Source organism: Telopea speciosissima, chromosome 5, assembly GCF_018873765.1.
Source record: "Telopea speciosissima isolate NSW1024214 ecotype Mountain lineage chromosome 5, Tspe_v1, whole genome shotgun sequence".
In the NCBI taxonomy this organism is placed as follows: Eukaryota; Viridiplantae; Streptophyta; class Magnoliopsida; order Proteales; family Proteaceae; genus Telopea; species Telopea speciosissima.
In genome coordinates, this window is record NC_057920.1 from 22,783,167 (window position 1) to 22,807,513 (window position 24,347).

General features: G+C 38.0%; 1 protein-coding gene and 1 long non-coding RNA gene across 2 annotated transcripts; one reads left to right on the forward strand and one right to left on the reverse strand.

The window, feature by feature from the left end:
• Positions 1 to 166: 166 nt before the first annotated feature.
• Positions 167 to 13,174, reverse strand: LOC122662425. The gene is made up of 3 exons (XR_006333020.1): positions 13,162 to 13,174; positions 6,376 to 6,383; positions 167 to 331 (listed from the first exon to the last, which is right to left on the reverse strand). It is a non-coding gene; the product is annotated as an uncharacterized LOC122662425 (long non-coding RNA).
• Positions 13,175 to 20,272: 7,098 nt separating this feature from the next.
• LOC122661238 (lysine histidine transporter-like 8) lies at positions 20,273 to 24,205 on the forward strand. The gene is made up of 5 exons (XM_043856581.1): positions 20,273 to 20,649; positions 21,122 to 21,255; positions 21,697 to 22,124; positions 23,421 to 23,552; positions 23,651 to 24,205. Exons 1-5 carry the CDS (start codon positions 20,273 to 20,275, stop codon positions 24,137 to 24,139), a joined length of 1,560 nt encoding a protein of 519 aa, XP_043712516.1. The 3' UTR covers positions 24,140 to 24,205.
• The last annotated feature ends 142 nt before the right edge of the window (positions 24,206 to 24,347 follow it).

The window sequence follows — 24,347 nt, forward strand, 5'->3', positions numbered from 1 at the left end:
GGATCCCGTGTGTCTCACTTTTTAAGCTTGAATGGACTTCTAGATGGGCATCTCGAGTTAATCAATATCCGTTCACAGAACTTTCAAATTCCTTGAGAAATGCTCTTCTTTTTTTCCAAAATTTCCCCCCCTGGACCTTGATTCTATGGAGCTTCTTTGCAGTTATGATCAATGGTGCTACCTGACAGATACATTAACCATGGATTCCCACAAGATCAGATTCAAGAAGCAGGGCTTACTTCAAGGCACATATCTGCAATCGTGTTGTCTATCTTGGGAAGGGCCAAAGAAGGACTTCAGCTCCATGACTACAAATATAAATTATTAAAAGCTCTCTCCCATGTTGTCTCTCTTTAGGAGATGAAGAAGACGGTGGGAGGAAGAAGACGACTGTCTTAGGTTTTGTTTCATCGCACCTCTCAAAACAAAACCTAAGTTATGTTTTGTTTTGAAACCCAAGCCGACCGGTCGATTTTGTGTTAGAATTTTAATTCTATTTGGACTCTTTATTAAATCTCCTACACCACCAGGCTAAAATACTTTGGTCTAATAAAGAAGATCATTGAGTTGTTTTAGAAGTCTGATGTGGGCCGACTTAGTGTGGGTAAGCTGGTTTCTATTGGGACTATGATAAGTGAGACCCATATGGAAACCCTATTTAAAGACAACTAGGTCCTCCTCTAGCCTAGCAAGATCATTATTTTAAAGAGTGCATTCTGGAAAGAAAGGGCAGGAATACAAAGATCTCCAACCCTGTGCAAAAAGCTTTCTCATTAAGCCAGTTCATTGGGAATAGAGGGGAAACACCTTGGTCTTATATTTTCCGCTGCGATTATCATCACTATGGATTCGAAACAAGGTTAGTATTTTTACTTTGATCTCCTACTATTTTTTTACTTGTGTTCTTGAATGGTCTATGGTAAGGGTGTCAATTGGGACGGTTCCCGATACTTGGGACGGGACGGTACCGGTACCGGTATCAAAAGTGCCAATCCCAGTACCGTCCCATTTAGTTAACGGGACCAAACCTAGATCCCAGTCCCAATTACTAGCGGGATGGGACGGTACTGGTTCCTAAACGGTTCTAGGCACTGTAGAAAAAGGAAGAAGAAGAAGTTTAATTGTTCCTAACGAGACGGGTTTATTAGTGTTGTGCTGTCTACTATTTTTTATAAAGCAACTTAAATTATGAAATCATAGTTTTACTTCTTCAAACTCCCTAAGATCACATGTAATAAGCTTCTCAAGGTTATAATTAAGAGTTAATGATAATCAAATAAACAAACTCAAATATAGTTTTAATGTCATCACCAAACAAGTTTATAAAAACAGAACTAAAGATCAATCACTTGAAACCTCCACAAGAGAAAAGACTCCTAAATAAATCAAATTACAATTATAAAACTCAAACATAAGAACATAAAAAATGATATCTTCCTGAAACTACTATCAAAGGTCAGCCAACACTTTTTCTCCTTAGGCAGGATGGCCATGTAGGCTGCAACCACAACATAAATAATAATAAAGCAAGCACTATCAATGCAGCCTGCAAAAAAAAAAAAAAAAAACCAATTAGGAACTTTAATTTGTTGCTACTGTAAATAAATGCAAATATGCTAACTCATTTAATGAGAGACAAATGTATCATACGTGACTCTAAATCCAATTGAACTAGAAGTTGAATAAATAGTAACCCTCAAGTTGAATATCATACCTAAATATTATCCATCACACATTCACACATCCACCTGGGAGGTAGTACATTGCTCAGTTGGAGTAGCAATTGTAAGTACATTACTCAATGCATCAACCAAATCATCAACATCAGTATAGGGATCAACTATATACAAACAAATGAATACCGTATTAGTACAAAACAAATTATTGTAAGTTAAAAGAAAAAAAAAATAAAGATTACCTCCAAAATCCACATTAAACAACCAATCCCGCACGCAAATCAAGGCTTCAACATTTTTGGGTAGTAGTTTACTTCGGTATTTATCAATCACCCTACCCCCTGTGCTAAAAGCCGACTCAGATGCAATAGTGGAAATAGGAATTGCGAGAATATCACGTGCCATTCGAGCAAGATTAGAAAATTGCTGCTCACATCCCTTCCAATATGTTAAAACATCAAATTCCTTGGAATTAGCCTTTGGTGGCTCCTCTAAATACAGATCCAGGTCAGACTTGTCTGAACTTGTAATTACCTTCATTTTTTTAAATTTAGAGAAGTCCTACAAAATGGTAAAATCCAATCAAGAAATGAATATGCAACATAAAACCTACAAAGATTGATAGAACATAATTACAAGAGTGATTTAATAAAAAATAGAATTTATATGTACCTCCATATAGTCATCTTCCTCCTCAGCAACATTACTTATAGAATCTTCAACATTTGGCATGCTCTTGTATGCTTCAAAAATTCGGTACAATGCTGTCTTGAGACGTGAAACAACCTCTTCAGCTACCTCTTTACTCCCATAAATCCTAGAATATGCCCATTCCACTATAGTCAACTTGTATCTGGGATCAAGAACCACTGCAGTTGATAAAATCAGAGCATATTCACTCTAATATTTGTTAAATTTCTTCTTCATTGCATCCTCCATCTCTCTCATAAAGTTTCCATCATTTAGAATCTCTTCTTGCAAGGTAATATGAATTTTCACCACACTAGGAAAATACAAGTTGGAAGTGGGGTATTTTGTACCAGAGGGTAAATTTGTGATTTCATCGAATGGCTTCAAAAACTTGGTGATCTTTAGAATTTTCATCCATTCATCAACATCAGGACAACTCATGTAATTGTCCAACTCACCTAAATTTTCAAAGGCTGCACGATAAAAGATTGCACCCTCAAGCATATGGTAGGTGGAATTCCATCGGGTAGTCACATCTGCATTCAAGGCCTTGTTACATGCGATTCCCAATTGCTTGCAACTGTCCATAAACCTTATCTTTCTTGATTGAGAACTTTTCACAAATTTTACACTATCTCAAATTTTTTGTACAGAACTATCTATTAACTTGATTCCATCTTGTACAATTAGATTCAAGACATGTGCACAACATCTAACATGGAAAAAGTCGCCTTTGCACAAAAGAGCATTTTTTGCATTTAATTTACTCTTCAAAAAATTCACAAACACATCATTAGAACTAGCATTATCTACTGTAAAAGAAAATAGTTTCATTTCAATCCCCCATTCCATCAACATCTTCCCAATTGCTTCACTAATATGAGCACCAGTATGCGGAGGTGGCAAGATAGTAAATCTGAGCATCTTCTTTTGTAGAATTCATAATCTATCAATATAATGAGCTATGAGGACAATGTAACCATCATTAGTGATGGAAGTCCATAGATCAGTAGTCAAAGAAACCCTTCCTGGAGAACTTAGGATTAACTCCTTAGTCTTTTCCTTCTCTCTTTTCCATAATTTATGAATATCTGACATTTGAGTGTTCCTAGATATGGGTTTGTACTCTGGCCAAATATACAACATCAATTTTCTAAAATCCTCATACTCTATAAATTTTAGAGGTAATTCATTCTTCACTATCAATGTCATCACCATCTCCCGTACAACTGTTGGATCAATATGCCTATCCCTCATGGTCACCTTCCCTCCCGATGTTGTCATAAGCATTTGGGCTACATCTTTATTGTCACGCTTAGGGCAACATTTCATATGCTTATTAAGACCAGAGGTTCCATTTTTTATAGTATCAGCAAGTAAAATAGTTCCACACTGTTAGAAGTCTGAACAAAAAGGAGAGGACAGTAAGAAGGCCTGAGTCGAACGAAATCGTTCTGTCCTTAAGACAGTATTTGCACCCTCCTAATCCTGCAAAGGGTTGCAGCAAACCTGCCTCCCAAGATAAATCAGGCGGACTGTTACTGGTTGCAGGGACAGTAACACTGTGAAGCTATCAGAGATTTTTTGATCATATGGACTGAGAGAATTCGTGGCCCATTTATAAGCCCACAAGGCCTGTTCGGATGGGTCACACCCATTGGCTCATATGGCTTGACCTGACAGGTCATGACTATTGGGCTGGGCTCCCTTGGCTGTTCGTGTGGGCTGCAACTGTTGGGGTCAATGTTAAACCAAGGGTTGCACTCCCTCTTTGATCAGCCATCGATCCAACGGTCGGATCGATCCTAAGCACCCTTTGATCAGACACCGTCGATCCCGAAAAATTAAGGCGACATACTGCGACGATGCGCACGTGCGAAGTGCAAAGTGCACCATCAAAGCGCCACATTGCGCCTCACGCACGCGCACGCGCACGCATACGCGCTCGGACGGGTACCGTCCTCGCTCGTAAGTGCACCGTACAATCTCTTCTAGTATTACATGTGATAATAATAACTACTTACTACTAACACATATAAACCCAATGAGCTTTCCTTTCATAGCCGATGTGGGACTAAAAGTCCACATCAATATTTTGAAAAATTCTAACAATTTCCCCTAATTTTTTAAAATAATTGAGCCTCAGTCAATAAACTCTCTGTACTTCTAAATCATACTTACATAAAGGTGTCTTTTGACTTGAACCTTTATGTTGTCAAAATACATTAGTACTTGTCAAAAACGAAGTAGCCGTAGCCTTGAACTTAGAATTTTATAGCGACAAATCTAATATACTAGACGTATGACTTACTTGAACATAGTTTCAATAACACCCGCACATTTATGGCCTTGTGCTTTCATCTTAGGTTTTCATAAGTGCCTTAGAGACAAGCTTTGAATCTCGCAGAAGCGGCCCCACTTCCTGCACTTATATAGGTGAATCTAATAAAATACAATTGTATGATTTGCATTTCCTATAAGGCATAGACTCATTGAAGGACTGATCATACCCTCTGTCGATTTCTCCATACAAACATGCACTACCTTGAGATGTCAAGAGATCTTATCTCTACTAGTTAAGTGCATAATCGGTTATTACTACAAGTGTTTTCCATTGAACTAGTTGACTAGATGTTGGTCTAGTATCTAGTTGGTTTTCACTTGCAGGTTACCTCTCATTTAAAAGCTTTAAACCCATCTCCCTGGAAGTCTTCCATACCACATCCCTACCCAGGCCTTTTGTAAAGGGATCAGCCAAATTTTCCTTTGACTTTACATAACTAATAGTCACAACTCCTTTGATGAGTTGTTCTCTTACATAGCTATGTCTTAAACTGATATGCCTTGACTTTCCATTGTAGACTTTATTATAAGCCCTTGATAATGTTGCTTCATTATCACAAGATATTGATATAGCAGGTATTGGCTTAGGCCACAGAGGAATCTCTGTTAAGAGGTCCCTAAGCCATTCTGCTTCCTTTACTGCCATTGCTAAAGCGATAAATTCAGACTCCATAGTGGAGTGTGAAACTACAGTCTGTTTCTTGGATCCCCAAGAAATTGATCCTCCAGCCAAGGTAAATATCCAACCACTTGTGGACTTTGATTCATCGGATCCTGTGATCCAATTAGCATCTGTGTATCCTTCTAGTACTGCGGGAAAATCTTTATAACTTAATGCATAATTCATTGTGCCCTTTAAGTACTTAAGTACTCTAGAAACTGCATTCCAATGAATTTGTCTAGGGTTATGAGTAAACCTACTCAAAACACCAACTGTAAAAGCTATATCAGGACGAGTGCACTGCATGGCATACATTAAGCTGCCAATGATACTAGCGTATTCCAATTGAGATATACAATTTCCTTCATTAGAAATTAATCTAATAGAATGATCATATGGGGTAGCAACTGGTTTACAGTCCTCATGATTGAATTTCTTTAATATTTTCTTTATGTAATGAGACTGTGTTAAAGAAATACAATTAGAGGATCTAACAATTTTGATTCCCAAAATTATATTTGCTTCACCCATATCTTTCATATCAAAACACGAAGATAGGAAAGCCTTTGTCTCCAAAACAGTGCTTGTATTAGTACCAAAGATTAACATATCATCAACATATAAACATATTATAACACCATGTCCATTCTTGAATTTAGAATAAACACATTTATCAGATTCATTTATTCTAAATCCATTTGCTACAACCTTTTGGTCAAATTTATCATGCCATTGCTTAGGAGCTTGTTTTAGACCATATAAAGATTTGACTAGTTTACAAACCTTACTTTCCTGACCTTTCAAAACAAACCCTTCAGGTTGTTCCATGTAAACTTCTTCTTCTAAATCTCCATTTAGAAAAGCAGTTTTAACATCCATTTGGTGTATAACAAGTTTATTAATCGATGATAAAGCAATTAACAATCTAACTGTACTAATTCTAGCAACAGGAGCATATGTATCAAAATAATCAATGCCTTCTTTTTGCTTAAAGCCCTTTGCTACAAGCCTAGCTTTAAACTTATCAATGGTTCCATCAGCGTTAAGCTTTCGCTTAAAAATCCACTTACAACCAATAGATTTAAATCCAGGAGGTAAATCTGTTAAAACCCATGTTTTATTACCCATGAGAGAATCCATTTCATCATTTATAGCTTCTTGTCAAAAAGCAGAATCTTGAGAATTCATGGCTTCTCGAAAAGTCAATGGATCATGTTCAACATTATACCAGAAGAATATGTAACTTCATTTCTGTTTCCTTCTACCAAGAATTGATAGAAATCTGGACCAAAGGATTTTTCCACTCTAACTCTTTTACTTCTTTTAAGTTCAACACTCTCATTATTCTCCGAATTTGATTGAACAATATCTTGATCCTCCTTGTTTGTATTTTCATTCTTCCGTTTCCTAGAGAATGAATCCTCAAAGAACTCAGCATCTCTAGATTCCAAAATTATAATTTGGCTAACGGTCTCTGTAGATTCCATCGTTAGAAATCTATAGGCTTTGCTATGTTGGGCATAACCAATGAAAATATATTCAATTGCCTTTTCACCTAATTTAGGTCTTTTAGGATCAGTTAATCTTACCAATGCTCTACATCCCTATACTTTGAAATATCCAAGAGAAGGTTTTCTCTTCATCCAATATTCATAGGGAGTGATATTAGTCTTTTTATGGGGTATACGGTTAACTATATGACAAGCAGTCATTAATGCTTTCCCTCATAAATTCTTTGGTAAGTCAGAAGTAAGTAAAAGTGTATTCACCATTTCTGTTAGAGTCCTATTTTTCCTTTCTGCTACTCCATTCTGTTGAGGACTATAGGGTGCCGTTGTTTGATGGATAATTCCATAAACTTCACAAAAATCATCAGTGGAGAAGTATTCCCTTCCCCTATCAGTTCGTAAGATTTTAATCTTACGATCCAATTGATTTTCCACTTCGGCTTTGTAGATTTTGAATTTCTCCAAAGCCTCATCTTTAGTCCTTAACAGATATACATATGTGTATTTTGAATAGTCATCTATAAATGTGATGAAATATCTTTTACCACCTCTAGTTAGAATACCTTCTAACTCACACAAATCAGAATGTACTAATTCTAAGAGTTGTGTATTCCTTTCTACTTTCTTAAAAGATTTCCTAGCAATTTTAGACTTGATGCATACAGAACATTTGTCATGACTAGAAGATGTGCATTCTGGTAATAAACCTAATTTAACCATATTTCTCATGCACTTATAATTAACATGCCCAAGTCTAGAATGCCATGTATCAAAAGTAGAAACAATGTAAGCAAAAGATGAGTTTTCATTAATCATATTAAATTTATACATCCCATTCGATGCATATCCTTTCCCAACATAAACTCCCCCTTTGGACACTATGATGTTCCCTGACTCAAACAGGATTTTAAATCCATGTTTGTCAAGCAAGCTTACAGATATTAAGTTCTTCCTAATATCAGGAACATGAAGTACATCATTCAAAGTAAGCTTTTTCTCGGATGTGAGATTCATAACCACTGTGCCTTTACCTATGACCTTAGCAGTTGAAGAATTTCCCATAAAGAGATCTTGTCCATCTGCTATAGGTTCATAAACTTTGAACAAATTTTTGTTCTTGGCAACATGTTTGGTTGCACCGGAATCGATCCACCATTCCTCATCATCACCCACTGCATATACCTCAGACATTATAGCAGCCCAGTCATCATTGTCAACCATGTTGGCTTGGTCCTTTTGTTGCTTCTCCTTAATATAAACTCTGCACTGTTTCTTGAAATGACCGACTTTTCCGCATTTCCAGCAAGCCGCTTTGGGGTTAATAAATGTACCCTTTTTCTTCTCAGAAACAGTGCCTTTCCCATCATACTTTCTCTTCTTGCCCTTAGAAGATGCATTTTCTATGACATGAGCCTTTGGAGATTTTTCCTCCAATTCAAGTTTATCCAGTTTGCGAGAATTCTCTTCAACTTGGATATACTTAATCAACTCTTGCATAGTCATTGCATCCTTCTTCTGTTTCAACTCTTTCCGACAATCTTTCCAAGCAAAAGGTAACTTTGAAATAATAGATGACACTTGGAAAGATTCGTCAAGAGAATGGCCCTCAGAGATGATTTGATTCATGAGACCTTGCAATTCATAGGTTTGTGAAATAATAGACTTATCTCCTACCATCCTGTAATCAAACAACTTACTTATAAGAAACTTCTTGTTGCCAGCATCCTCAATTTTGTACTTTTTATCGAGATCCTCCCATAGTTCTCTCGACGTGCTGTCTGCAAATTTGGGCTCATACACATCATAAAGTGTGTTTGATAACCCATTGAGGATGTAGCCCTTGCACATGAAGTCGTCTTGGTCCCACTTCTGGCGTTGCTGTATCTGCACCGGTGTCTCTCCACTTGAAGCTTCTGCAGTGGTGTCTATCGGTGTCGGTGCTGCTGGCTTCTCTTCGTTCAGGACATGAGCAAGTTTCAAAGCAGTGAGGAAGAAATACATCTTCCCTTTCCAACGTTTGAAAAATGACCCATCAAACTTCTCAAGTTTGCTTATCTCATTCCCAGGTATCTTCATGATTGCAGTCTCCTCCATTGAGCAAATGCTGTCTTAAGATTGTTAGAAGTCTGAACAAAAAGGAGAGGACAGTAAGAAGGCCTGAGTCGAACGAAATCGTTCTGTCCTTAAGACGATTTGCACCCTCCTAATCCCGCAAAGGGTTGCGGCAAACCTGCCTCCCAAGATAAATCAGGGCGGTATCTTGGTTGGGGACAGTAACTCGTGAAGCTATCGAGAGATTTTTTGATCATATGGGTGAGAGAATTCGTGGCCCATTTATAGGCCCACAAGGCCTGTTCGGATGGGTCACACCCATTGGCTCATATGGCTTGACCTGACAGGTCATGACTATTGGGCTGGGCTCCCTTGGCTGTTCGTGTGGGCTGCAACTCTTGGGGTCAATGTTAAACCAAGGATTGCACTCCCTCTTTGATCAGCCACCGATCCAACGGTCGGATCGATCCTAAGCACCCTTTGATCAGACACCGTCGATCCCGAAAAATTAAGGCGACATACTGCGACGATGAGCACGTGCGAAGTGCAAAGTGCGCCATCAAAGCTCCACATTGTGCCACACGCACGCGCACGCGCACGCACACGCATACGCGCTCGGACGGGTACCGTCCTCGCTCGCAAGTGCACCGTACAATCTCTTCTAGCATTACATGTGATAATAATAACTACTTACTACTAACACATATAAACCCAATGAGCTTTCCTTTCATAGCCGATGTGGGACTAAAAGTCCACATCAATATTTTGAAAAATTCCAACACACACTTCAGGCATTCTACCCTCGGCCTATTATCATTAAATTTTTTTTTGTCCAATTCCTTAAACCAATTAGGATTCCAACAGGCCGAAGTTCTCTTCCTAGTCTTCTTAGCTTTAGGGGAAGAAGACTTGACAGTGTCACCATCTTTGTTAGATGGTTTGGGTGCCGAAGTAATTTGAACATCCACCATTTTGCACAATGAAAATAATAATCACCCTAAATAGGCACCTAAAAGAAAATTAATATTAAATTAAAATTAAGCACAATATAAAAATCTATTTTAAACTCAAACTTTAATAGATAAATATTAACATTACTTAAAGATACACAGAAACCATGTGTATGACTTCTCCAAAAAAAATTACAATTCACTACTTCACTGTAATATAACGTATGAAAAGAAAGAGAGAAACTTTTTAGAATACAACTTTCCTCTTCACTTTTTTTTATTCTAATCAAATAATAGAGGATAGAGAGGATAAAGTAAAAACATTAAGAATAGGAATGGGGTGTCATTGTGTCTTTGTGTCATTGTGTCACTGTGTACTTGTTGTCATTCTTCTTTGATTTTCCCAAAACAAGACCGGAAGCAAGTTCATGGTGGCTTCTCCCTTCCCATCTCTTTATTCTAATCAAATAATGGAATTCTTTATTATAATAATCTAATCAAACAATGGAAGATAGAAATGACAAATTTATATATAAAAAAAGATAGATAGGACAAAACTCACAAAAGTAACATGATAGCAATGGAAAAATCCGATTGTCCTCTTTGATTTCCCAAACAAAAGCTTATTATCACACATGCCACTATCACATGGTACTACTAAATGGAAAAACGAAAAACTGGTACATGAAGTTGCTTACAGGAAGAGAGAGTAGCACTGAACCAGGATTTTGAGAGGCGAGATTTCACGGCTTCAAGGCTTCAAGCTACGGCTGTTCATTGTTCCTCTTCATATTCACAACGTAATTAATGAAACCCTAATACATCATAATTCTTATATCCTATTTTTTCCTTAAAAAAAAAAGATCTTATATATTTTTTCTTTTTAAACGGTACTAGTATGTCCGGTACCATCCCGGTACCTTATTGGTATTTCGGTACTGGTACCGTTGGGAATCCCGTCCCAGAACCATCCCGTTCCATTTATCATTCAGTACCAAAATCAGATACCAGTACCATCCCATTTACTGATGGGACGGTACGGTACCGGGTTTTAGCGGGACTGTATTGGGACGGTTCCCGGTTCCGGTCCCAAATTGACACCCTTAGTCTATGGAGATCCTATTTTTTATGGGTTTTTCTCCCTTTGGGATAAATAATCTAACATATGGTATCAAAGCCGACATAGATCCGCTCTTGAATCTATTGGATCCACAAATAATATATCATGGTTGTAGAATCGAATTTTTTTTTTGTTTCGAATCAAGGTTTTTAGGGTTTTTTCCAATTTTGGAAAAACCCGTACGAACTTTAAGGTCTCTACTGGAATTTTTGTTCGGCAAAAGTTGACACTGAATATATAGGATTGTAGAGCTCGGAAAAATAAGTAGAAAGGTGGGTGGATCGCCACTAGCCGCCGTCGGAAGCGACGGGTGATCTCACTCGTCGATCTGGTTTAATTAAATAATAATTAATTATTAGGGTTTGCTATTGTGTGCCGTTAACCATCATAAGATGCTAACGTGCATTGTCGGGTCAGGTCAACCCTTTTCATTGACTTGAAAATGCGACCTATTTTTTGGTTGACCGATTGGACCGGACAGAGTCGGACCGGTTGAGCCAAAACTAGTCTAAGCTAGAACCGAGCTAGCCAGACCTGACCTAGCCCATCCAGACTTGGCCCAGACCCAGCGTGTGGGCTAGTGTGGCCTGGCCAGGGCGTGTGACGCTCATGCGCCACCTTGCCAGCAAACTTCTCCTGACGCGTGGCAGCACGTGGAAGGTCTGTTTGGGCCCTGGTTTTTTTTGCATTGTGTCTGTTTTTCTGAGATCTACAGTAAAGTATGTTCTGCTATTACTTTTGGTGCATATTTTCAACGTTTTTGGCATTCAAATATTGCACACCCTTTTTGCAATATGTCGGTTCGATCCAGTGGGAACTGTACTGATTTATCGACTCACTGGAGTACCTACCTTAATAAATATAATTATTGGCATGTTTTGTGTTAATTTAAACATTTTTCATAAATTGTAAAATTACATAAATTGAATATGGATGTGAGTATTTTTTGGTAAATCTCAAAGAGGGTTTCATGGGTTAAACAGGATGTAGCCGCCAAAGTGACCTCTTTGTTGGATCTATAAAGTCTCATCAAGTTATGAGATATCCTTCAACTCTAATGTGTGATCATACACCCAAAGATGGTGATCATGTGTTGGTACTTGAAAGGGAACATACACATCATTCAATGAGAATTGACTGACCCTAGAAAGTTTACACACCCAAGGTGGTGGATTTTTGAAGGTTGAAATATATTCCTATGGCCGTTGGTATGTTGAGATTTTTGCAATTGCATGTTGTGAATTCAGTCCAATGGTGTTTTCACAATGATGTGCGTAAAATTCTCTTTTGATAAGCTTATATGGTTTTAAAGCTATATCATTCTTACATCATGCTAATTATTTATATTGTTCATTGTTTATTTTTCAGTTACCTTTTCTATCAACAATAACTTAGTCACTATTGAGATTTTTATTGGGTTAAATTTTAAGAAGTGGAAAGAGGACATTATGTTTGTCATGGAAATAGTAGATGTGCATACGTCCCTTGTTATGGATAGACCAATGGACCTTACTGCTGCTAGTACTGAGGATGAAAAATCTGTACATGCTGCATGGGAGAAGAGTAATTGTATCTATATATTGTCCATAAAGAGGTCAATCCAGGATCACTTGAAGAGTGGATTGCCTGACCAGTATACTGTCAGGGAATTGCTAGATGCAATTTTCAAAAGATATAAAGTTTCATTGAATGCCGAGATTGGGAAACTTTTGCAAGGGTTATGTAATATGCAATATGATGGTTCTGGAGATGTTGTAGGGATTATATTATTAGGATGGTTGATTACCAAATCATACTCAAAGCCTTGAACATTTCTCTCCTTGATGCCTTGATTGTCCATTAAGTCCTTAATACCTTGCCTTCTGATTTTGGTATCATTAAAACCAATTATATTTCCCAAAATGAAGTCTGGAGCATCAATGACTTTATTTCTAGGGTTGTATATGAGGAAAAGAAACTAAAGAAAGATAAAACCCACACTTCTCTTTTTACTTCCAAATCCCGTAAGAATAATAAATCTAAAAACCATACTCATAAAGATGCTAGTGGAACCAATAAAGAGTCTGATCATACTAACAATTTGGGACCTAGGAAAGACTCTTTCAAGAAAAAGAGTGATAACTACTTCTTTTGCAAGAAGAAGGATCACATAAAGAATGACTGCTACAAATACAAGAATTGGTTATCCAAACCCAAGCCATCAGGTAATGATTCTTTGACTTTTGTTTGTGAGTCCAATCTATCAGAAGCCTCATCTAGTTCATGGTGGCTAGATAGCGGTGCAACTAACCATGTTGCAAAAGAAGTAGTGCTCACTCTTTCAAGAAAAAGAGTGATCACTATTTCTTTTACAAGAAGAAAGATCACATAAAGAAGGACTGCAACAAATACAAGAATTGGTTATCCAAGCCCAAGCCATCAGGTAATGATTCTTTGACTTTTGTTTGTGAGTCCAATCTATCAGAGGTCTCATCCAGTTCGTGGCAACTAACCATGTTGCTTTTACCATACAGGGGTTTATAAATCGGAGGAGGCCAAACAAGAATGAATCAAGGCTTGTTGTGGAAAACAATTGATATGCTGACATAGAGTTCGTAAGAGATATCATTTTATTACTAGATTTTGGTTTTAAATTGACAATAAAGAACACTTTTTATATATCGTCTTTTAGGAAGAATTTAATTTCTATTTCAGTTTTGGACATGAGTGGCTACCATTTTTAAATAAAGAACAGTATGACTAATTTATTTTTTAATTCAAGTAGGTTGGTTCCTGCATTATGTCCATTGGATTATATAGATTGTGTTTAGCTCCCAATAATATCTATGTTTCTTATAATGTTGAAAATGTTGTTTCCAAAAGGCCTTTACCTAAGGAACGGTCCTTCACCTTATGGCATAAGAGGCTAGGTCACATTTATAAGGCAAGAGTAGAAAGGTTGATAAAGTCTGACATCCTACCTACTATTGAAAGTGACCTAGAAACTTGTGTGGATTGTTGTAAGGGAAAGATGACTAAGATAAAGAACAAAACTGCAGTCCGTAGTTCTGACCTAATTGAGGTATTCATACTAATATTAGTGGACTGTGTAGAAATTTTTATTTCATCACTTTTATAGATGACTATTCCCGATATGGCTATCTGTTCTTAATTAAGGAAAAATCTGAATCTCTTGACAAATTCAAGATTTTTAGGACTAAATTTGAGAAACAGTTGGAAAAAGTTATTAAATTGTTAGATCTGATTGTGGGGGTAAGTATTATGGCAGACATGACGATGCTGGACAGCTTAAGGGCCCGTTTGCCAAATATTTAGAAGACTCTAGGATAGTTGGTCAGTTTACTATGCCAGGAAGTCCTAAGCAAAATGGGATGGCTGAAAGGAGTAAGCGTACCCTTATGGATAAGGGTGTCAAAACCTAGCCTGTACCCTTAAAACTGACAAAAAAAACTCGGACCAAACCAAATTGGTCCTTATTGGATTGGTTTTTGGACTGGGGTATGACGAGATCGACTGAAAACCAGACCGCACCGGACCGATCGATAACAAACCAAAAACCGTACCAAATGAAACCGATAAAAAATTAATGAGTATAAGGTTATGAATAATTGAATTGATATCAATATTAGTGAGTAAATTTATGGTTGTAAGGAGAATTGTTACAAATCAATGAGTATGAGGTTATGAAAATAAGGAAATTGATTTGTAACAATGCTTCTTCCATTGATATCCTTTTTAAGTGTGGGGCTAATGAAATATTTTATGTAGTTGAAAATAGGCACAAACCAAATCCAACCCGTTTTAAAAAACCCACTACAGAACCAAATCCAAACCGCTATCAACCCGTTATCATAAACCAAAACCGACACGAAACCAAACCGCACCGAAATCGAAACCGAGCCGAAACTGAAAAATTTCTTATTGGTTCGGTTTTGATTTCCCTAAAAGCCACACCAAAACCAAAAAATCTGGCCCAAACCGATCCATTGAAATCCCAACTTATGGATATAATGAGGAATATGGTTAGTAGGACAAATTTACCTGAGTTCTTATGGGGAGAGGATTTGAAAATTGCTATTTATATCCTTAACTGTGTTCCTTCTAAAGTCGTTCCTCTGACCCCCTTTGAGTTGTTGACCGGCCGTAAACCCAGTTTAAACCATCTTACAGTTTGGGGATGCCCTGTAAAAGTGAAGTTATATAATTTGACTTTGAACAAGTTGGATCCCAGGACTACTTGTTGCTATTTTGTTAGCTACCCAGATCATTTGAAGGGATATCGATTTTATAATCTCTGCGGAGGTACTAGGATTGTGGAATCACAGATAACGAAGTTTCTGAAATTTGATGTGACCAAAAAGAATAATTGTTCTTAGACTATTCAAGATAGTGGTATGGTTGGTGCATTTATATCTTTTTCTCTACCTAGACATATGGATGTGGTGCACACTACGCCATTGGTTACAACTATTGGGGTTCAGGAGCCTGATATTGATGTAGTTCCGAACATTGATGTAGCATCTGATGAGATTCCTCTTAATCAGGATATAGTTCATGATCGTATCATTGATGTAGTTTCAGATGATATTCCCCAGATTCAGGGTGAGACAGTGGTGGCACCATTACGAAAATCCACAAGGGTAAGGAGGTCAGCCATATCATCAATTTATGAGGTCTATTTGGGAAAAAATGACTACGACATTGGTTGTGTGATTGATCAAGTTATTTATTCGGGTGTTGTTTTTAGTTCTCAGACAGATTTATGGTTAGATGCAATCGATGAAACATAATGATGTTTGAGAGCTTGTTGAATTACCTAAGGGTTGTAAGTCCATTGGTTGCAAATGGGTGTATAAGACTAAAAGGAATTCCAAAGGAAAAGTTGAGAGGTTTAAAGCTAGACTGATAGCCAAGATATTCACTCAAAGAGAGGGAGTAGACTACAATGAGATTTTTTCTCCAGTCTCTTTGAAGAATTCTTTCAGGGTGATCATGACATTGGTAGTTCATTCTGATATGTAGTTGCATTAGATGGATGTAAAAACAGTCTTTCTGAATGGAAACTTTGATGAGGTCTATATGGTTCAACCTGAGGGTTTTTCTGTAGATGGTTCAGATCATCTTGTGTGTACACTCAAGAAATCTATTTACGATCTCAAGCAAGCTTCTAGGCAGTGGTATTTGAAGTTTAACAGTGTTGTGAATTCATTCGATTTTGTGAAAAACAAAGTGGACCAGTGTATATATCACAAGGTTAGTGGGAGCAAATTCTGTTTCCTCATACTTTATGTGGATGATATTCTGCTTGCTAGTAGTGACCTAGAATGTTGCATAAGACAAAACACCTATTATCTAGGGAATTTGACATGAAGGACCTTGGTGAAGCTTCTTTTGTCCTTGGCATTCAGATCTATAGGGATCGTTTTCGTCGTATATTAAATCTTTCTCAGAGGGAATATGTTGATCGCATTTTGGAGAGGTTCAGTATGTTGGATTGCAAACCTGGAAATGTTCCTATTCTCAAGGTTGACAAGCTGAGCTCATCACAATGCCCCAAAAATGAAGCTGAGAGGGATGAAATGAAGAAGGTACCCTATGCTAGTGCACTTGGTAGTATCATGTATGCTCAGGTCTGTACTAGACCAGCTATTGCCTTTGTGACGACACTTCTTGGCAGATCCTGATCATAGCCACTAGGTTGCTACTAAAAAAGTATTGAGGCACTTAAAGAGGACAAAAGATTATATGTTGACATACAGACACGTTCTTGACCCGAAGCTAGTGGTTATGCAGATTTCGACTTTGCTAACTATCAAGATGATAGGAGATTCACATCAGGTTATGTTTTCTTGATGGCAAGAGGGGCAGTATCATGGAAGAGTACAAAGTAGACATTAGTGACCACTTCGACCATGCAAGCATGGTTTGTAGCATGCTATGGGGTAACTACTCAGGCTATTTGGCTCAGGAATCTCATAAAGGAATATATTGACCATTGTACATTTCAAATATATTGTGATACCAACTTTGTTGTGTTGTTTATAAACAACAATAAAGGACTTCGAGGGTCTAGACATATGGAGGTCAAGTATTTGAATATAAAGGAGACAGTCAAGAAAGGTGACATTGCAGTAGAACACATTGGTACAAATGATATGGTTGCAGATCCCCTAACCAAAGAACTTCGTCCTTGCCTTTTGCGAAAGACATGTCATAAGCATGGACTTAGGAGCATCATGGGATGGAGTTGTTTAGTGGGAATTGTTTTATTTTTGCTTCATTGTAAAATAAAGTTTTTTTTTCATTTGTAATTTTTACCTTATTGTAAACTTTGGTTTATATATACTAATGTATGAGACCAATGAGAGTGTACACAAAGAAATTAGTTTGGATGAGATTTTCAATTTCACTCGAGATTAAATGGTCTTTTTATCCACTCCTGTGTCTGGGCATAAGAACCACGCCACTGATTAATATTCTTTCTCACTTAAAGTTATAATGTCATTATTTTGTATCATATTCAAAATTGGGTAAAACGATCTATTTAATTTTGGATCAAATTTCTCTTCACCCATATGGCAAATAGATTGTGGAATGGGACTAGAAGAGGGTGACCTTCGAGCAAAATGGGGAGAAAGGACTATTAGAAGATAAATTTTCTCCATTCATATTTTCTTCCTATTTGGGTTGAAGTCATTCTTTAATATAATACTAATATCTCAACACGACCCAAATGAGTTGAATGGGTTGAAGTCATTCTTTAATATAATACTAATATCTCAACACGACCCAAATGAGTTGAAGTCATTCTCCTTTAAAAAAAATATTTCATAGTATTGAGATGAGAATGTCCAAGTAGAATAGTAAAGGTTTACGGCTGCATTTATTTGAGTCTGAGGCGGCCTTCAACTGCGGAGTTTGATTGAGAGAGTGAAAGGAATAGAGAGATAGAGAGAGAAGAATGTCATAGAAGCGTAGAATTGTCCAAGGCCAAAGCAACGACAGCGTATAATTAAGGACATGGGAACGTTGGTTGCATGGGACTTTAACTTTTTTTTTTCTTTTTCTTATGGGTTTACTTTTTATTATTATTTTGTACTTCTTTGACTCCACTCAAAAAGCAAAATTTTAGGGTTTTATGGTTCACATTTGATTCAACCTTAAGCTCCTGCAATCCTACACAATACTACTCTGTCCCTGATTCACTTACCAGAAGCCCAGAACTCATGAATCTTATAGTTGTGGAATTTTTCTATTATGAATCTTAGTTTTTGTCGGTTGGTTTGAATGGTGTTGACCTACATGGAAAATGGCCGAAATCTTATCCTTTTATTTTCTCTGTATTTTTTTTGGGTAAATCTTCATCTATTTTAATCGATGCTTTTACAGGAGTGGTTCAAGTTCAATTAAGGGTGTAAATTGGTCGAGAACCAGATATTTGGTTTGGTTTTGGTTCTGGTTCAGTTTCAGAGAGTATTAGTATAATCCAGATTCAGACCAAGTCCCTCTTGATTCTGAAATTCGGTACTCATACCGAACGTGTACTATTGGTACCTAAATTCTGTTCTGACTGCTGGTTCCTACGTTGGATCCGAGAAGTAACCAAATCCTCTCTCAGTTCTGTTCCTCAGTTCCGAATTGTAGTCAAATTTTATTCGATTCGGATCCGATTTTAATTTTCGATTTCGATTCCAATTTAACACCCTTAAATTCAATGGACTAGCCTGTGTAAGTGTCGTGTTATTTGAACTAAAGCTGAGATGGGGTTGATTGATTTAGTCCAAATCTATCAACAGTGAACGAATGGAAGTAAAGTGATCATACTACGCATCTTATCCATTCTACTCTTTGAAAGTGGACCAGACTCTTTCCGTTTGCTTGAATTCTGGTTTGCATGCGCTGGAACAACATATTTTGACAGTAGCGGTTAGCTCCCTATTGACTTCTCTCCTATGCACCCAAACCACAACAGGAGTTAACTGTTTTTTTTTTGGTTTTTTTTTTTTTTTGGTTTTTTAGTAGAGACAGGAGTTAACCGAACCCAAAGTGATGGACGAATCCAATGGGTGCGGGTTCATACCTTTATGGAAGTATGGGATGAAGGCATCTATAAGTTATTTTCACATGAGGTTTGTTCAAGCCAAGGTGAAGATTGTTGGGGGTATGATGTCTTGTATTTCTTTGCTTAGGTTTGTGATTTGATTTTGACATGTCGTTAAGTGATCGTAGGGCTCGAGTCCTCAAGGTCTAGAGGAATCGGCCCATCTTGTATGATATCTGTGTTACTAGGGTCTCGACAAACTGGTGAGTCTATGGCGGGTGGGTTGGGGGCGGAACTCCCCAGGTTAATTCTTCTAGGTTTATAAGGGTATTTTGATAAACTGTACCTATATAATATTGCTATGATTTTGTAGTGAGATCATTCTTTATAATTTGAGAAAGGCGTAACGACGAGTAGCTATAATCTATTCACCATTGATAGTGAAACATATCTCACCTCCCCATAAACATAAACAATCATATCTAAACCATGCAAATAGTTATTGCTTTATGTGATTATTTATTTGTGATTTCCATTCGTTACTACATCTTTAGAGATGTTCTTTTCTTTCCCATGCCCATATCGGACCACATTGGTTATAACCAAGTTGCACAATATGAATCAACATGTGAATTTTTTTTTTTATTTTTTATGTTTGTGTAACGATTAGAACACCAACCAATCAACAAATCCCAAGTGTTGCATACTAGAAAATTCAGATTTAATACGATCACGTACAATTGTCAAATAAAATGGTAGTTTTAAACGGAATTAAAAGCATCTCAACTTGACAACCAAGAAGCAATAAAGCATTAACTATTATAGCTGCAATCTTCTTTCACTTTAAAAGGGTTTGGTTTTACACTTAGTAGGGCTCACACGATCGGACGATAAAAACAAAGTAAGACTCCCTTTTAAAAAGAGGAATAGCTCTTCAATATCAGACGGCGGTCAATAATGTTTTCCTAAAAAATACTCCTTCTCCCCCCTATTTCTTTTTATGGGAATTAAAGCATGGCATGGCGGCCTGCATACTCTAATAGTAACTGAGACCTGGTCTTCCTCTTGGGCTTTGCCATTTATAGCCAAAGGGTGGCACAACAGATGAAACCGTGCCAAGCTAGAGACTTGTAGTGCTCTACCTCTCCATCGCTGCAATAGATCAGTAGAGAGAGAAAGAGAGGGAGTTTAGCTTCAAGTTTAACTTCATAAGCAATAAGCGCAGCAAGCTATGGAAGAAGATCTAGATGTGGTACGTTCAGCTCCAATAACACCAAGAACAACTCCACCCATCTCAGCCCCTCCTTCTCAGTTCCACTCTCCATCCTTAACTCGCTCTCCTCTCTTGTATGGCGATGGTGATGAACAACATACACCCAGGGAGATCAAAGCCAAAACCCCAACATCTAGAACTCCACGTTTCATTTCCCCCCTTGCCACCCCTTTAAGGAAAGCCCTCCATCTCACCAAGCTCGACCATGAAGATGCTTGGCTTCCCATCACTGAATCCAGAAACGGCAACGCCTTCTATGCAGCTTTTCACACTCTCTCCTCCGGCATCGGTATTCAAGCTCTTGTGCTCCCCGTCGCCTTCACCTTCCTAGGATGGTAAGTAACAGAAAAAAATTTCCTGCTATAAGGCTGACAGCCAAGGAAATGAGATCTTAAAGGGTATTTTTTAAAATATTAAAACTTAGGAGGGTATTTATGAACCCAAAGGGGAAGTGAATTATTCTATTTCCTTGGCTGCCAGCGTTGTAGCAGGAACATTCCTGCTACAAGTGTAGCAGCAAAATTTCGTTTGTAAGTAACCATATCATATACATACTATAATCTCCTATGAGTTCTACCCAAATACCTATAAGTCTCTACATAACTTGGGAGCATTAGAGATCTTTTGGGTTCTAACGCCCTAGCTCTAGTATGATATATATTACCCCTGCTATTGCTTGACCTTGTCACAACCTTAGCTCTGATATCACTTGTTAGGAACTTGTATAAAACTCCATCCTTAAAATATATAGGGCTTTCGCCTTTGCATGGAATAGTATATGTAACACATCTCTTTCTCTGGTTGCAGGAGCTGGGGAGTCACAACTTTGACATTAGCTTTCATTTGGCAACTTTACACCCTATGGGTACTAGTTCAACTCCATGAATCAGCTTCAGGGACGCGTTACAACCGATATCTCACACTCCTCTACGCAACTTTCGGTAAGGCTTGATACTCCAGAACTTTATCCCCTCTAGTTCTCTGTCCGTCCAGTTCCCAAGTCCCCCTAAGAAGGGGGCCGGGCACAATGACCACCCTATCTTTTCCCGAACACTCTGCCCGAGTGGGGTCCACCCCCCCCCCCCCCCCTTATTAGAAGCACTAGGGAATGAGTCCGGTGAATCTTCACATACGTGAACGACTCACAGCTGTTCAGATGGAATATTCTCACAGATTGGATTCCATTTGAACGACTGTGAGTCATTAGCATAGTATGCTCACGTACGTGAAGGTTTCTTGCTCACCTAGGGAATTGGGCCGGGCAGGGAACTGGAGGCGATAATTTTCCCAATACTCCTAAGTCCATTAATTTTGAGTTATGTTAATCAATTCATCTTACATATCGATTAATGAAATTTTATGTTATAACATTGTTGTTTCAGGGGAAAGGTTGGGGAAGATTCTTGGTGTGATACCAATAATGTATCTATCAGGGGCCACATGTGTTTTACTGGTAATCGTCGGAGGTTCCACCTTGAAGATGTTCTTCCAGACGGTGTGTGGTGTCCCTTGTACTGCGAAGCCATTAACGACGGTGGAGTGGTACTTGGTGTTCACTTGCACGGCTGTTCTACTATCGCAGCTGCCCAACTTGAACTCCATCGCTGGAGTATCGTTGGTCGGAGCTGTCACGGCGATCGGATATTGTACGTTGATATGGGTGGTGTCTGTTAAGGAAGGAAAGCTACTTGGAGTTTCATACGAACCGATAAAGTCAAAGTCCGATGTTACTAGAGTTTTTAGTGTCCTTAATGCTCTTGGTATCATCGCTTTTGCTTTCAGAGGTCACAATCTTACCCTTGAGATTCAGGTAATTAAGCTCTTAAGTAGAATTTAAGATATCTTCAAAACTTCAACATTCTTGATTATCACAAAATTAATATAAATTTTCACCCAAAACTTGTTTCTGTGAGATATGTTGACCGGTCAAATCTGATTGCCCAATGTTTACTGGTACCTTATATGACTATTGAAACTTCAAAACTCATTGTTTATGGTTGCAGTCATTATTTTGTCAAACTCTTTGACAAGATCCTCGCATTATTATTCTCTCCAATTCTTAAAGCTCCGCAGTGCGGCAATGCTAGGTGGAGAATCAACACATGGCAACTTGGACATCCAAGCACTACCATGTGTCAGCATCTCCACCTAGTACTGTCGCATTGCAGAGCTTAAAGGAATTGGAGAGGTTAATCTTCCCAAATCCTCTCCCCTAATTTTAAATGAATCATCTGGACACTTGCGGTGCTCCCAGAGCCCCAAAAACAGGGTATGTGAAATGACTGTCATGCCTCCATGGAAAGGCAGAAATTTTCGAGGGTGCAACGGTCATTTTCCACACCCGTCTGAGCACAAGGGAAGCGCACCGCACGTGCCCAGGTAAATTTCATATTTTCAATTAGTTTTTATGATAATCTCTTCAAATAAAGATTAGGGATTGAATTCCTTGTCCAGCTTCATAGCATATGGTAGCGCCTCCCTGTGTATCTCTCTCCTTAATATAGTTAAATTACAAATTATGCATCACTGTGACAACCATCAAGCCACCTAACTGCCATGAGAGTAGAGGACCCCAAGCCTATCTGATCAATTACTCACTGACCCACCTAATGATCTTCATGACTAAGCTGTGCACCTAATTAGTTTGATCATTATGTAGTGTTAAATCTAAGGTTGTAAGTTTGGCCATGATGGCCCGAGCCCACCCAGAGCCCGAATAGGGATAGGGTTGAGATACCTTAGCGCTGAGGGTAGGTCAGGGTTGGGAATTTCCAGCCTTGAGTTAGGACCAAGCCAAGTCAAGATTGTGGCCTTGGGCTAAGCCCAGCCCGGTCTGGCCCGGTTTGGCCCAACCTGACCCTATCTTCTTCTTCTTGGATTGTTCTGGTTCTGAATCAGGACTGGATCGGGTCTGGGCCCGGTTAAGGGGACTCAGGGTTGGGCTGGGGTTTTAAAAGGCCTGGCCCAATCCAACCCTGTTACAGCCCTAATTAAATCCCTAAATATTTAAACCTAATAGGAGTTATTAATCATGTTTGACACATTCTAAAAGAAATTCTTTCCCTAAACTTTTTAATAAATATGTATCTCTCTTTCATATTTGCAGGCCACAATGCCTTCAAGTGAAAAACATCCATCTCACGTACCAATGTGGAAAGGTGTAAAAGCTGCATATATACTCATAGCAATGTGCCTATTTCCCATTGCCATTGGTGGATATTGGGCTTATGGTCAATTGGTAAGAAATTTAATTAATTTTTGCTATTTTTCTTATTGGATTCAGCTTAATTAATCCTAATAATTTGAAATTGTTGTTTAATCTTATGTTAATGGCAGATACCAGCAAATGGTGGGATGCTAACTGCATTATTTGCTTACCATGGACGTGATACCTCAAGGGCTTTACTTGGACTGATAAGTCTATTTGTGATAGTTAATGCTGTGAGTTCATTCCAAATCTATGGAATGCCAATGTTTGATCTCATTGAGTCTCACTACACAAGTAGAAAGAAGAAGGCATTGCCATGGTGGTTAAGATCAATTTTTCGAACAGTGTTTGGATTTGTAGTCTTCTTTTTCGCGGTAGCAATACCATTTTTGGGAAGTTTGGCTGGTTTGATCGGTGGATTTGCATTACCAGTGACATTGGCTTATCCATGTTTTATGTGGATTGTGATTAAGAAACCCAAAAGGTTTAGTGTGATGTGGTGGCTTAATTGGGTACTTGGAATCATGGGCATGGTTTTAAGTGGTTTGTTGGTTGCAGCAGGATTGTGGACTGTTATTGATACTGGAATTAAAGCCAACTTCTTCAAACCTAACTGACAAGAGATAGAGTAAGCAGGAGGAGAGGACTTGGTGGTGTTAATTAATAATTAAAGTTATATTGATAGCAAGTTTTTTTTTTTTTTTTTTTTTTTTTGGTTTATTATAAGTTTCTAAAAATACACTAAATGACAGAGTAATCACAATGTCTTCCTGTGTATGTACTCAATAACAATGTTTGTTTCAGTTCATGAGAAAAAGAAATTTA